The sequence below is a fragment of the Myxocyprinus asiaticus genome, chromosome 36, assembly GCF_019703515.2.
Source record: "Myxocyprinus asiaticus isolate MX2 ecotype Aquarium Trade chromosome 36, UBuf_Myxa_2, whole genome shotgun sequence".
Lineage (NCBI taxonomy): Eukaryota > Metazoa > Chordata > Actinopteri > Cypriniformes > Catostomidae > Myxocyprinus > Myxocyprinus asiaticus.
In genome coordinates, this window is record NC_059379.1 from 40,395,580 (window position 1) to 40,412,290 (window position 16,711).

The following is a 16,711-nucleotide window of genomic DNA, read 5'->3' on the forward strand; positions in this document are numbered from 1 at the left end:
ACATAGTCCTTTTATACGCATATAAAATGTGATTCTCGTCAAGATTTGTATGTATGCTCTGTTAAATTGTAGAGAATGTAAGTATTATTAATACTGACACACAAATCATGGCTACTATTAACAGTGATTGTATTGGCACGGACTTCACTTCTACTGGTCAATTTTGATTTAACATTTATTTATTAATGTATTCAGACATGATAAAAATAACCCAGAAATATTTCTAAATTCAAATGACACTTTAAACGAAACAAATATAATCAAAATAACGAAGAAGTACAAAATTTATACCAAATCCAAACATTTTAGACTCTCCTTCTTCCACTGGCCCATTCAACAACAGGTGGAAAATTACTAGTAGGCTACAAATTAGACCATAAATACAATTGTAAATATACAATAATAATAATAATGCATATAAACATAATAAAAATAATTGAAAAAATAAATCATGAACTCTAGAAAGTTTTCAAATCTCAAGTGATTACACCTGAAAAATAGCGATTGTCAGAGACATTTTTTGATGTTCTGTACTTTCAGAATTTGGACATGAACTTATTACCACCTGGAAAATAGCAAATTGTGCCTTGCGCCACTTAATTTACATGCAATACACCCACAGTTTGCGCGCATACACCCACGATAAAGAGTTTGGCGACCGCAATGTGGGTGGGGCTTGGACGCAGTTTCTCACTTTGTCAGCGCTCATGGGTGGGGTTCTCAAATCTCATTCACTTTCACACCTAAAAAAAAATTAATAAATAAAAAATCATCTGATAGTACACAAAAGAGTCAATGTGCACAATCTCTTTTCCTGCAGCTTTTCTCCTTAAAGGCATGGTCACATTTACGTTTGCATGGCGAAATTCTGCTGGCGAAGAAGCCGTGGGCAGACGTTGAACGCATGTGAAAACCGCAAAAAACTAATTGCCAAGCAGCCTCTTTTTATGCTGACTTTATACTCTTTGAGCGTGAAGTTATAATGAAATTCACTGCTAGAATGAAATCCTTTTCCATTGTGAATTTCAGTGTAGCTGTGTACGAAGCACCACCAAACCAAACAACTTCCTAAAGGCATGGTCACACATACACGATGAAATTCTGTGGGCGAAGATGTCGTGGGCGGATGTTGAGCACGTGCCAAAGTATTTCACCATGTCAAAGTAAATGTGACCGCGCTTTAAGATGTTTATTTGGTGCATTGTGCGTGTAAAGAAATACATTTTCGCACGCGCCATTTTCAAATGGGTTAAGAGGTGAATTAACACTAATTTTGGCCTGTTCCTCACACAACACTATCATTATGGCTTCAGAAGAATTGAAATATAAGGCACGAGTGTTATGGATGACTTTTATGATGCATTTATGTGCTTTAGCTTGAACAGCCACAATCACAATCCTCTTATTCCTCAGTCTTGGCGTTTCACGGCTGAAAAAAGTATATATATAAAACTTTTATCGTTACATGAAGTTGAATGAGAATGTAATCTTTTTTTTTATTGTATTTTTTTTTTTGTTGTTTTTTTTTATAAAAACTTGAAAAAAATATATATTTTCAAGCTTTTTAGATCAGATTATGGGGTGGGGGGTGTGACCAAAGAAAAAAAAGATTGAGAAACACTGAACTAGATACAGGTGTACATATATACTTCTCAGGACACGTATTTAATTGATATCTGCTAGACAGTAGGCGACTGTATCCGTGCTGTTATAAAACAGCACATTTAATAATGTTATTTGACCCATTAAAAGTGACAGAGAGACGTGATGTGGGCGGAGTTTGACGGCCGTTATTTGGGCGGGACTTGGACTCAGTCTCGCTTCGTCAGCGCTCGTGGGCGGGGCTTACAGGCAGCTGCTCGCTCTCGTCAAGGTCTGCTCTCAGTCTTCACCGCTACGCGCTCACGATTAAATCACGCACACACACGCATAAACTGATTACACACGCGTTTGAGTGCTGTTTATATCCGACAGGAGACGAGACATTTAAAAAGAAACCTCTTTGACGTTACTGAAAGAGTTTGATGACAGCACGAACCAAATCAAGAGACACAAACGGATAAAATAACATCAGAATCGGACCAAACTCATCTTCATCATTTATTTCAGACTGGACGTTTCATGGATTTATTGCTGTTCCGTTGATTCTGTGTTTTACTATTTCATTAATAAACCGATCGAGGATTTGGAGTACGACCTACATCACATATAATCTGTAATATTTATATCATTTTCACTTTTTCAAACAAGGACAGCATTGCCCATATATTTTCGCTCTCTTGCAATAAGTTGCATTTGATCAGACATCGATTGGATCGATCCGGACCTCCGATGATGAGTTTTCCACGCTTCTGTACTTCCTGATCTCCTCTGGGAATATCTGGGAATGTCTGATCCGGTGTTGTGTTGAGGAATGATGTATGAGAGTGTGGATATGAACCCGTTCCTCATGATGGATTATTATCACCCGAGCAGAGGATGTCTGATCCCAGACAAGATCCCGCATCATCCCTTCAGCTCTTCCATCAGACAGCAGCACTGGAGCGGATCCAACCACTGTACGTGCACTTTTATTTCATGTACAACATACTTATAGACAGTTATGTCTGTCCATAGAGCTGTTTATAGAGTCGTGTGTTGATTCTCTCTGTCAGTCATTCATATACTGATATTTCAATTGTGCTGAGTGACACACACACACATACACACACGTATGTTGGTTTAGCTATCATTATGAGGACTTTCCATAGAAATAATGATTTTTATACTGTACAAACTATAGATTCTATCCCCTACCCCTAAACCTAACCCTCACAAAAAACTTTCTGCATTTTTACATTTTCAAAAAACATAATTTAATATGCCTTTTCCCTTGTGAGGACCACCCAAAAGGTCCTCACAACCAGAAATGTCCTCACAGAACAGGTTGATTCTCAATACTTGGTCCTCACAAGTATAGCAAAACCTGTACACATTCGCTCTCTCTCTCTCTCTCTCTCTCTCTCTCTCACACACACACACACACACACACACACACACACACACACACACACACACACACACACACACACAGACGCACACAAATCTCGGTTTATGATGTTAGTCAGACTGTATTAGGACACTTTCATGTGAATTCTGTTGATGAATAAAGTGTGTAATTTTTATGGTAGAACTAGAATTAGAGAGATAAAGGTTAATGATGTTGATATAATCCGTGACCTCTGACCTATGGACAAAATGTTGATATTTAATGATATGATAATTGTTTTTTTACTTCACACACAGTCATGGGGGACTAAAGGACTCCTCTCTGTTTTATTTTTATTTCGTTATTTTTGTCACATGGCAACAAACAGCTACTTAATATTGGTTACACCACATGACTTTGATTTGGTGATTAATATTAGTTCAAATATTAATCATTTAAAAAAAAAAAAAAAAAAAAAAAAACATTTAATTTAAGCCCCAGAAATAATATCAAAATTACTTTTGACTCGGGGTTTATTCAAGATATTGTTTTGTGTGAATTTGATTTGTAATGTATTTTTGATAGATTTAATAGATCTGGCAAGAAATACAGCATCACATCACTGACCCTCATATTTTTGAGCATATACTGTATATACATATTGAAATCCCACAAGTATGTCAGAAAATGTATGTTACATACATGAAACTGGCCATTTTTGTAGTATTTATATATTTTGCATATACTGTATGTTCAAATAGGTGACTTTTTTTTGTATCAGTAAAATGATGTGTTGTTGATATGCACATGTTGTGCATATCTGGCCATTTATTAGATTTCTAATATCTGCCATTAATATCAGTGTAAAACATTATTACATAATGCTAGACTAGTGTTGACCTAGTTTCTCAATTAACTTCCTTTGTCATGTTCAGTAATGATGCTTTTCTGCTTGTATATCCAATCAGCCACATAAGAGATTGCTGCTCTCAAATAGGGCTGAAACGATTAGTTGACGTTATCGACAGCGTCAACAATAAAAAAAAAATGTCGACAAAAATGTCCATTGTCGAATAGTCATTTGATCTCATTTAATGTACCATGAGATCATATTAAACATTAATGATGAGCGTGAGAGCAGCACTGCAGCTCGCGCCTGACTGAGGAGAGGAAGAATTACACAGATCACAGTCCAGATGCACTCTAAACTTTCCAAACAGCTTCAGGTGATGTAGATCAAAGTATGAGGGAATTATTCAAAAATACAAAATAAGTAAATACAGAAGTGCTGGAGCTGCCGCTCCACTGAAGCAAAACTTGCTGAAGTTGAAACACCCCGGCGTTACATCTTAAATGCAGTTATATTTAATGTGTTATAACTTTATTAAAGTTCAAATAATAAAGAAGCAGATTATATAAATAACTACAAACTCTGAAACTGGCATTTCTCTGTGCGGTCAGCGCCTCTTCTATGAGTTGTGTGAATGTCCCAATCTAAGGGGGAGAGATTTAAACTGCACCCGGCTGATGCACACTCTGTCGCGGGGACGCTCATCCCTTGAGCGCACACACTTAATGCAGCTAGATTATAACGTGATGACTCGCGACTTATTGAATCTTAATATATGTGTCACTGCATTTCTTATCATGGAGAAAATTGTCAGAAAGGTGAGAGAGGGTAGTCTTCGCCCCATTATACACTGCAACAAAATACGTTTTTGATTTGTTTTTGTTTTGGCTTGTTTTCCAATATAAATATCTAAAGCTCCTTTTAAAACAACGTATATTTACTTTAGCAGCTATACTGCAGAAGAAAAAGTTGTTATCTGAGAATGTTGAATATAATATTAAAAATACAAATATTTCAAAATATCTAAAAATCCTTTAAAAAAAGATGCATTCACCTGAGAAGCAGCATATGTGATATTTAGACTTTCTTTTAGAGAATAGATCTTGAATATAAGTGTATTTTGTCTTTACTGCACTCGCAGAAGTTTAACCAAGTGAAAAAATACACTTATATTTAAGATACATTCTCTTAAAGCAAGTCTAAATACATCATACATACATCATGATGGTGCCGCGGATGGCCGCCTCGGTGTGGAGCGCTCCTATTGTTTTGTTGTTTTTGTTTGTTTGTCCTGTGTTTTAGTAATCTTTTTCCAGTCAGTTTTACCAGAGACGAACTGCTGAACATTCAACAGCATATACCAGTCAATCTTTTCCCGGATTTTGAATATTCGGACATTTGTTTGACATTTTAGTCGGAGGTGTGACTGTGTTGTTTAAACGCGCTATGAGACACAGGCGAGGGTGATGAGCAGGCATGCTGGTCAAGCTCCGACGGCGTGGCTTTCGAACAGCGCTGCTGAGCATTCATCTTGCAAATCTCCGCTCTCTCCCTAACAAAACGGATGAACTACATCTCCTCACCTGCACAAACAAGGACTTTTCAACCTCTGCTGCCTTGTGCTTCATGGAAACCTGGCTAAGTGAAGCCATTCCGGACAGCGCATTACATCTGCCGGGCTTCCAGCTGTTTAGAGCGGATCACATCGCGGAGTAAACGGGGGAAAACGAGAGGCGGCGGAACATGCTTTTACATCAATGAAAGTTGGTGTACAGATGTAACAACGTTAAAGAAGATGTGCTGTCCAAATTTGGAAGCGCTTTTTATTAACTGTAAGCCTTTCAACTCGCCACGGGAGTTTTCCTAGTTTATTTTGGTGAGTGTGTATATCGTGCCAAACGCGTGTTTGAATGCTGCACTGCAACAGCTGACTGATCAAATCACAGACACAGAACAACAATACCTGGACTCAGTTAGTATTATGCTTGGGGATTTTAACAAAGCAAATCTCACACGTGAACTGCCCAAATACAAACAGCACATTACATGTCCCACCAGAAACAGAAATATACTGGATCACTGCTACACAACAATAAAGGATGCATATCGCTCTGTTTCTAAGCAGCTTTGGGTCTATCTGATCACTGTCTGGTTCATCATCTTCCAACCTACAGACAGAAATTAAAATCTGCTAAGCCTGTAGTAAGGACTGTAAAGAGATGAACCAATGAAGCATAGCTGGAACTACAAGCCTGCTTTGACTGCACTGATTGGAGTGTTTCTGAAGCTGCAGACACAAATCTGGATGAGCTCACAGATACTGTAACATCATATATCAGTTTATGTGAGGATATGTGCATTCCTACTAGGACTTATTTAACATTTAACAACGACAAACCATGGTTTACAGCGGAACTCGGGCAGCTTCATCAGGCCAAAGAGGATGCTTACAGAGTTGGGGATAAAGTCTTGTACAATCAGGCCAGGAACACACTGAATAAGTGAATCATAGTGGCTAAAAGAAGATACTCTGAGAAGCTGAAAAACAAGTTTCAGCTAATGACCCTGCATCAGTGTGGAGTGGCATGAAACAACTTACAAATTACAGGACTCCTACCCCCAACCCTGTGGTGGACCAACAACTGGCTGATGACCTGAATGTGTTCTACTGTAGATTTGAAAGGCCCAATCTCACACCCCACACCCACTCTGACCTTCACGTCACACAAACACCAACACCTCCTGCAACCCCCCTCCTCCCCCCTCCTACTACTCAACCTGCACTTAAGATCTGTGAAGATGATGTGAGCAGCGTCTTTCGAAAACAAAGGATAAGGAAAGCACAGGGCCTAGATGGTGTTTCACCTGCATGTCTTAGATCCTGTGCTAACCAGCTGGCCCCTATCTTCACACAGATCTTCAATAGATCACTGGAGCAGTGTGAAGTCCCATGCTGCTTCAAACGTTCCACTATCATCCCCATCCCAAAGAAACCAAAAATCACAGGACTTAATGACTACAGAACTGTCACCCTGATGTCTGTGGTCATGAAGTCATTTGAGAGACTGGTGTTGGCCCACCTGAAGGACATCACTGGACCCTTTCTAGATCCCCTTCAATTTGCTTATCGAGCAAACAGTTCTGTGAATGATGCAGTCAACATGGGATTGCATCATATCCTGCAACATCTGGACAGACCAGGGACAACTCTCTGTTCCCATGTCTATCTGTCAGTGGATTATCAGCTTTCTGACAGACAGGCAGAAGCTTGTGAGACAGGGGAAATTCACTTCCAGCACATATACAATCAGCACTGGTGCCCCCCAGGGATGTGTGCTCTCCCCACTACTCTTCTCCCTCTACACCAACGACTGCATCGCCAAGGACCCCTCTGTCAAGCTCCTGAAGTTTGCAGACGACACCACTGTCATTGGCCTCATCCGAGATGACGATGAGTCTGCATACAGAAGGGAGGTTAAACAGCTTGCTGTCTGGTGCAGTCAAAACAACCTTGAGCTGAACATGCTCAAAACGGTGGAGATGATTGTGGACTTTAGTAGGAACACCCCAACACTGTCCCCCCTCACCATTCTAAACAGCACTGTGGCAGATGACTGGAGTCATTCAGGTTTCTGGGCACTACCATCTCACAGGACCTGAAGTGGGAGACCCACATTGACTCCATTGCAAAAAAGGCCCAGCAGAGGTTGTACTTCCTTCGCCAGCTGAGGAAGTTCAACCTGCCACAGGCGCTGCTGATACAGTTCTACTCAGCAGTCATTGAGTCTGTCCTCTGCACTTCTATAACTGTCTGGTTTGGTTCAGCTATCAGAAGACTACAAAAGACAGTTTGGACTGCTGAGAGGATTATTGGTTATGCCTGCCCTCCCTTCAAGAACTATACACTTCCAGAGTGAGGAAAAAGGCTGAAAAAATCACTCTGAACCCCACTCACCCTGCCCACTACCTTTTTGAACTGTTGCCTTGTGGCCGACGCTTCAGAGCTCTGAGCACCAGAACCATCAGGCACAGGAACAGTTTTTTCCCCCGGGCTATCCATCTCATGAACAGTTAAAACTGCCCCTTTGAGCAATAATTAATGTGCAATACACAGCTTAGTCTTTTTATATTATCCAACACATCCTACCTCTTCTACCATTACATTCCCTTGCACTGTACATAACCGATTTGTATTTAAATTTGCACTATGTATGTGTGTACGTGTGTGTGTGTGTGTGTACTGTCATGGGAAAAAGAAAGTACACCCTCCTTGAATTTTATGGTTTCACGTATCAGGACATAATAAAAATCGTCCTGGTGACTTGCATAACCTCCGTTCCCTGATGGAGGGAATGAGACGTTGTGTCGATGTAGTGACACTAGGGGTCACTCTTGGGAGCCCGAGACACCTCTGGTCTTGATAAAAGGCCAATGAAAATTGGCGAGTGGTATTTGCATACCACTCCCCCGGACATACGGGTATAAAAGGAGTTGGTATGCAACCACTCATTCAGGTTTTATGCTGAGGAGCTGAGACAAGGTCCGGCCATTTCAGTGGGTAGTTCAGCGTTGTGGCAGGAGGGACACAACGTCTCGTTCCCTCTATCAGGGAACGGAGGTTACGCAAGTAACCAGGACATTCCCTATCTGTCACTCACTCGACGTTGTGTCGATACTAGGGGCCCCTATACGAAACGCCACAACTGGCTGAACTGTGTTACGTGAACTGGCGGTGTGTGATGGGCAGACCACTGTGTGCCTCATAGCCAGTGAACCAGGCCGACACGTAACCTCCCCCAACATAGTTATGAGTGTCGAACGGCCCTTTGGGAACAAGTCGACTTCCCAAAAGATAGAGACAGGCTAACCCAGACTCTTTCCCCTTCTTTTTTAGGGAGTGGAAATTTGACTGGGCCGCCAGGTCTAGTCGGGGGGTGTCCCTCCCAAGGGGGGGGATATTTAAGTGGAAAAAATACGTCACATGGTCTTGATGACCATGTGGAGAGTCTGCGGAGCACCTACCCCAGAAAAGGGCTTTTAGTTAGCACGTGTACTGGGCTGGCAGCGATTCTCTCCGAAAACTCGACTGCAGGAGAGCTGTCGTGAGGAGCGTGAGGTCCAAGAACCACGTCTGGGTGGGCCAGTAGGGTGCTACCAGGACGACCTGCTCCTCATCCTCCCTGACCTTGCACAGAGTCTGTGCAAGTAGGCTCACTGGGGGAAACACATATTTGCACAGGCCAGGGGGCCAGCTGTGTGCCAGCGCGTCTATGCCGAGGGGGGCCTCGGTCAGGGCGTAACAGAGCGGGCAGTGGGAGGATTCTTGGGAGGCGAATAGGTCCACCTGTGCCTGTACGAATTGACTCCAGATCAGTTGGACCACCTGAGGGTGGAGTCTCCACTCTCCCCTGAGGGTAACCTGCCATGACAGTGTGTCCGCTGTAGTGTTGAGGTTGCCCAGGATGTGAGTGGCTCGCAGCGACTTGAAGTGCTGCTGGCTCCAGAGGAGGAGATGGCGGGCGAGTTGTGACATACAACGAGAGCGCAGACCGCCTTGGCGGTTCAGTAAAGCCTGGTTCAGGTCCAAGATTGGCTGCAACCCACTGACTTTTTTCGGTACAATGAAGGAGGGAGAGACAGGTTCTATCGCGCCCTTCCGTATGAGGGTAGACCGCACCATGACCTTCGTCGCTCGGAGAGTGAGGTCGGTTGCTGAGCGCAGTTCCTGCATCAGATCTGGGGCGAAACTACCCTCGTGCAGTTCTTGGCTTGGTGGACCTGCAGGAGAGCCATGGCGTGCAGGGCAGAGGCGGCTTGTCCAGCAGCGCTTTAGGCTTTAGCCGTCAGGGATGACGTGAAACTACTGGGCTTGGACGGGAGCTTTGGGCGTCCGCGGCGCTCTGCGGGCTTAGGTGCACCGTGAGCGCCTTATCCACCGGGGGAATCGCCGTATAGCCCCTGGCCGCCCCGCCATCGAGGGTAGTGAGGGCGGGGGAACTGAGGAATCGGGACGGGGCAGTAAAAGGTGCCCCCCACGATTTAGTCAGCTCCTTGTGCACTTTCGAGACCAAAGTGGAGATGTTTGGCCATAATGCACAGTGCCACTTTTGGTGAAAACCAAACTCAGCATATCAGCACAAACACCTCATACCAACTGTCAAGCATGGTGGAGGGGTGATGATTTGGGCTTGTTTTGCAGCCACAGGACCTGGGCACCTTGCAGTCATTGAGTCGACCATGAACTCCTCTGTATATCAAAGTATTCTAGAGTCAAATGTGAGGCCGTCTGTCCGACAGCTAAAGCTTGGCCAAAATTGGGTCATGCAACAGGACAATGATCACAAACACATCAGCAAATCTAAAACAGAATGGCTGAAAAAGAAACGAATCAAGGTGTTGCAATGGCCCAGTCAAAGTCCAGACCTCAACCCGATTGAAATGCTGTGGCGGGACCTTAAGAGAACTGCGCATAAGCAAATGCCCGCAAACCTCAATGAACTGAAGCAACGTTGTAAAGAAGAGTGGGCCAAAATTCCTCCACAATGATGTGAGAGACTGATAAAGTCATACAGAAAGCGAATACTTGAAGTTAGTGCTGCTAAAGGTGGTTCTACAAGCTATTGAATCATAAGGTGTACTTCGTTTTTCACACATGTATTCTCCATTTTGGCTTTATTATTGTTAAATAAATCATGACACTGCGTAATATGTCATGCGTTATTGTTCATCTGAGGTTGTATTGACCTAATTTTAAGACCTGCTAAGGACCAGATGATTTTTATTATGTCCTGATACGTAAAACCATAGAATTCAAGGAGGATGCACTTTCTTTTTCCCATGACTGTATATGTATGTGTGTATGTATGTGTGTGTATATGTGTGTGTGTGTGTGTGTGTGTGTGTGTGTGTATGTGTGTATAGATATATATATATATATATATATATATATATATATATATATATATATATATATATATATATATATATATATATATATTGTCTATTGTGTATTCTATATATACTTTTTTCTTATCAATATTTATCTATTTTTTTATTCAATTTTAATTATTTTTTAAAAGTCTCGTTGCTATTGTTGTGAACTGGAATCTCCTGTCACCAAGACAAATTCCTTGTATGTGTAAGTATACTTGGCAATAAAGCTCATTCTGATTCTGATTCTAAATATCTTACATGTTTCTTCTCAAGTAAATGTATGTTGTTTTAAGGATTTTTAGATCATTTTAAATGGAAAATAAGACAAAAACACTTGATAACAATAGGATTTTTTTGCAGTGTTTTTTTACTGAATTAAACTTAATAAAAATTTTTTTTTTTTTTTCCCTTTAATTCAGTGAATGTCATTTAGAAGTATTTTTAAAAGATTATTTTTTCCTCTTTATTGTTAGTAAGCACGTTTAATACAACCTTTTAAGTCGGGGCACAAGCTGAATAATCGGTTAAGAGCTAATTATTATTCATTGCAATAATTCCAGAATAGTTGAATAATCATTCTAATAATCGTTTGATTAACCGATTATTAAAATAATCATTAGTTGCAGCCCTACTCTCAACAATATATTTGAAATAAAACTATAGATCAAATTACCCACCTTTAGAAATGTATTGTCTAGAATATTTTTAATTCACTTAAGACACTTCTGTGTTTTATACAGTATATCAGTTCAAGGATCTTTACGGACCTCCGATTAAACCCTGGCTCTGCATACGTTACTTTTACTTTGTTTTGGTCAAAAGAAATCAACCACTTCAGAATAGATCAGTTCGTTCTAAAGTGCATTTCTCAGGTTTTGTCGGACATATATGGATAAGATATGCTTTTTGTAAGTGTACCTTGAGCTGTTAGGGTTTCCTGACTCTAAAGTTCACTATAGACTTAATATCAGTAAACACTATAAAGACACAGCTGTTGATACGCCATAAACTGTGCTTTTACTTACAATTTATAAAACTATTGCAGACAGGCGAGTGATCGGTGGAGTCATAAATATTTTAAACATCAAGATTTCAGGTTAAAATCAGGCCCAGAGCGGAAAACGAGGATGAAGTTTATAGATTGCGTTTGGTTCTGTGTCAGTTCTAGCAATGCATTTGCGATATATTCCTACAGGAGAAGTCATGTAGGCAGTATATGAGGGTGTTGATGTGTCAGTACGACAGCCGAGGGATTAACGGGGGTCGATCAGGATCAAACACACTTGATCTTTGATAGTGAGTGCTGAGATGGGAGTTTCCAAAGAGATTACACGCCTCAGCATGAAGGAATGCGCCTGCCTCTTATTCACATGACAGTCACACACACATACACTGCAGACCTTTATACACACTCCACTTTATACACATGCACACACACACATATCTATAGTTCTGAACTTCGATTCATTTATCTTTTGCTTTTGCACACATTTCATTATAATTTCAGGCATTGATGTCCTCAGTGTGGTCTGAGATACAAAACTGATGCGATTGTTTCAAGTGTGTACATACTTAAATTGTGTAACTATTTTGATGATAAATTCTCTGCTATCCTATCTTAATATAGACAACTAAAAGTGAGCCATTTGTAGGTTGATTTGCTCGATAACTTTAAACACTGTAGCTGTGTCCCAAAATGCTTACTTCCGCACTAATCTACGTCATTTTATAGTTAATTAGTGCGAGTAGTGTGTTAACACTTAAAATACAACAAAAAGAAGTGCACTACAAGTACCCAGATGATGCATTTTTTCAACTGTCAAAACGGAGTGTGGAATGTTGGACTCTTCATGCACTCAGCACTCGTGGTTTACTGTACATAGCGGAAGGGGTGGAATTACCTGGCTGCGATGCTGGTCTGACAAAACAATTGTAAATAATGGAGAATGTAGCAGCTAGTGAAACTTCAGTGAAGACAGCAGCTTACAAATGAAAGCTGTGTAAGTGCAAGGTGTGTAGTGTAAGTGCATAGTGTGTAGTGCAAAGTGTATAGTGTAAGTTCTTAATGTATAGTGTAAGTGCATAGTGTAAGAGCATAGTGTATAGTGTAAGTTCTTAGTGTATAGTGTAATTGCATGGTTTATAGTGTAAGTGCATGGTGTATAGTGTAAGTGTATAGTGCAAGTTATATAGTGTAATTTCATAGTGTATAGTGTAATTTCATAGTGTATAGTGTAATTTCATAGTGAATAGTGTAAGTGCATGGTGTATAGTGTAAGTTCATAGTGTTTAGTGAAAGTTCATAGTGTATAGTGTAAGTGCATGGTGTATAGTGTAAGTGTATAATGTAAGTGCCTAGTGTATGGTGTAAGTTCATAGTGTATAGTGCAAGTGTATAGTGTAATTGCATAGTGTAAGTTTATAGTGTAAGTGCGTAATGTAAGTGTATAGTGTATAGTGTAAGTTCATAGTGTAAGTGTATAGTGTAAGACCATAGTGTAAGATCATAGTGTATAGTGTAAGTGCATGGTGTATAGTGTAAGTGTATAGTGTAAGTTAATAGTGCATATTGTAAGTGTATAGTGTAAGTTCATAGTATATAGTGTAAGTTATAGTGTAAGTTCATAGTGTAAAGTGTAAATTCATAGTGTATAGTGTAAGTTCAAAGTGTATAGTGTAAGTGCATAGTGTACGTGCGTAGTGTAAGTGCATAGTGTATAATTTAAGTGTGTAGTGTAAGTGCATAGTGTAAGTTTATAGTGTATAGTGTAAGTGTATAGTGTAAGTGCATGGTGTATAGTGTAAGTGCATAGTGTAAGTTCATATATTATAGTGTAAGTGCAAAGTGTAATTGTATAGTGTAAGTTCATAGTGTATAGTGTAAAATCATACTGTATAGTGTAAGTGCATGGTGTATAGTGTAAGTGTAGTGTAAGTTCATAGTGCATAGTGTAAGTGCATAGTGTATAGTGTAAGTTCATAGTGTGTAGTGTAAGTGCATGGTGTAAAGTGTAAGTGTATAGTGTAAGTTCATAGTGTATAGTGTAAATTCATAGTGTATAGTGTAAGTGTATAGTGCAAGTTCTATAGTGTAATTTCATAGTGTATAGTGTAAGTGCATAGTGTATAGTGTAAGTGCATAGTGTATAGTGTAAGTTCATAGTGTAAGTGTATAGTGCAAGTTCTATAGTGTAATTTCATAGTGTACAGTGTAAGTGCATAGTGTACAGTGTAAGTTCATAGTGTATAGTGTAAGTGCATGGTGTATAGTGTAAGTGTATAGCGTAAGTGCATAGTGTATAGCGTAAGTGCATAGTGTAAGTGCATAGTGCATAGTGTAAGTTCATAGTGTATAGTGTAAGTGCATGGTGTATAGTGTAAGTGTATAGTGCAAGTTCTATAGTGTAATTTCATAATTTATAGTGTAAGTGTATAGTGTAATTTCATAGTGTATAGTGTAAGTGCATAGTGTTTAGTGTTAAGTTCATAGTGTATAGTGTAAGTGCATAGTGTATAGTGTAAGTGTATAGCGTAAGTGTATAGTGTAAGTTCATAGTGCATAGTGTAAGTTCATAGTGTATAGTGTAAGTGCATGGTGTATAGTGTAAGTGTATAGTGCAAGTTCTATAGTGTAATTTCATAGTTTATAGTGTAAGTTCATAGTGTTTAGTGTAAGTTCATAGTATATAGTGTAAGTGCATAGTGTTTAGTGTTAAGTTTATAGTGTATAGTGTAAGTGCATGGTGTATAGTGTAAGTGCATGGTGTATAGTGTAAGTGCATAGTGTTTAGTGTAAGTGTATAGTGTAAGTTCATAGTGTATAGTGTAAGGGCATAGTGTAAGTGCATAGTGTAAGTTCATAGTATATAGTGTAAGTGCATAGTGTAAATGCATAGTGTAAGTTCATAGTGTATAGTGTAAGTTCATAGTGTACAGTGTATTGCGTTAGTTCATAGTGTGTAGTGTAAGTGCACAGTGTAAGTGTATAGTTTAAGTTCATAGTGTATAGTGTAAGTGCATAGTGTTTAGTGTAAGTGCATAATGTACGTGTGTAGTGTAAGTGTATAGTGTAAGTGCATAGTGTAAGTTCATAGTGCATAGTGTAAGTTCATAGTGTGTAAGTTCATAGTGTATAGTGTAAGTGCATAGTGTAAGTTCATAGTGTATAATGTAAGTGCATAGTGTGTAAGTTCATAGTGTATAGTGTAAGTGCATAGTGTAAGGGCATAGTGTAAGTGCATAGTGTATAGTGTAAGTGCATAGTGTATAGTGTAAGTTCATAGTGTAAGTGTATAGTGCAAGTTCTATAGTGTAATTTCATAGTGTACAGTGTAAGTGCATAGTGTACAGTGTAAGTTCATAGTGTATAGTGTAAGTGCATGGTGTATAGTGTAAGTGTATAGTGCAAGTTCTATAGTGTAATTTCATAGTTTATAGTGTAAGTGTATAGTGTAATTTCATAGTGTATAGTGTAAGTGCATAGTGTTTAGTGTTAAGTTCATAGTGTATAGTGTAAGTGCATAGTGTATAGTGTAAGTGTATAGCGTAAGTGTATAGTGTAAGTTCATAGTGCATAGTGTAAGTTCATAGTGTATAGTGTAAGTGCATGGTGTATAGTGTAAGTGTATAGTGCAAGTTCTATAGTGTAATTTCATAGTTTATAGTGTAAGTTCATAGTGTATAGTGTAAGTTCATAGTGTACAGTGTATTGCGTTAGTTCATAGTGTGTAGTGTAAGTGCACAGTGTAAGTGTATAGTTTAAGTTCATAGTGTATAGTGTAAGTGCATAGTGTTTAGTGTAAGTGCATAATGTACGTGTGTAGTGTAAGTGTATAGTGTAAGTGCATAGTGTAAGTTCATAGTGTATAATGTAAGTGCATAGTGTGTAAGTTCATAGTGTATAGTGTAAGTGCATAGTGTAAGTTCATAGTGTATAATGTAAGTGCATAGTGTGTAAGTTCATAGTGTATAGTGTAAGTGCATAGTGTAAGGGCATAGTGTAAGTGCATAGTGTAAGTGTATAGTGTAAGTGCATAGTGTAAGTTCATAGTGTATAATGTAAGTGCATAGTGTGTAAGTTCATAGTGTATAATGTAAGTGCACAGTGTAAGTTCATAGTGCATAGTGTAAGGGCATAGTGTAAGTGCATAGTGTATAATGTAAGTGCATAGTGTGTAAGTTCATAGTGTATAATGTAAGTGCATAGTGTAAGTTCATAGTGCATAGTGTAAGGGCATAGTGTAAGTGCATAGTGTAAGTTCATAGTATATAGTGTAAGTGCATAGTGTAAATGCATAGTGTAAGTTCATAATGTATAGTGTAAGTTTATAGTGTAAGTTCATAGTGTATAGTGTAAGTTCATAGTGTACAGTGTATTGCGTTAGTTCATAGTGTGTGTTGTGTAAGTGCACAGTGTAAGTGTATAGTTTAAGTTCATAGTGTATAGTGTAAGTGCATAGTGTAAGTTCATAGTGTATAGTGTAAGTGCTTAGTATATAGTGTAAGTGCATAATGTACGTGTGTAGTGTAAGTGTATAGTGTAAGTGCATAGTGTAAGTTCATAGTGTATAATGTAAGTGCATAGTGTGTACGTTCATAGTGTATAGTGTAAGTGCATAGTGTAAGTTTATAGTGTATAATGTAAGTGCATAGTGTGTAAGTTCATAGTGCATAGTGTAAGTTCATAGTGCATAGTGTAAGGGCATAGTGTAAGTTCATAGTGTATAGTGTAAGTGCATAGTGTAAATGCATAGTGTAAGTTCATAATGTATAGTGTAAGTTTAAAGTGTAAGTTCATAGTGTATAGTGTAAGTGCATAGTGTACAGTGTATTGCGTTAGTTCATAGTGTGTAGTGTAAGTGCACAGTGTAAATGTATAGTTTAAGTTCATAGTGTATAGTGTAAGTGCATGGTGTATAGTGTAATTGTATAGTGTATGTGCATAGTGTATAGTGTAAGCA

The 16,711-nt window shown here is 39.2% G+C and overlaps 1 protein-coding gene across 2 annotated transcripts in view; it reads left to right on the forward strand.

The window, feature by feature from the left end:
* LOC127427123 (retinoic acid receptor alpha-A) overlaps window positions 1-16,711 on the forward strand; it is a 267,816-nt gene that overhangs the window by 176,299 nt on the left and 74,806 nt on the right. The window contains exon 1 of one of the 2 annotated variants that reach the window (XM_051674515.1): window positions 1,876-2,558. The exons of the other annotated variant lie outside the window; for it this stretch is intronic. Within the exon in view, the coding sequence (XP_051530475.1) occupies window positions 2,414-2,558 (145 nt within the window). The 5' untranslated portion in view covers window positions 1,876-2,413. Of the gene's footprint in view, window positions 1-1,875; window positions 2,559-16,711 lie in introns of those variants that run through there. 2 annotated transcript variants of the gene reach the window in all.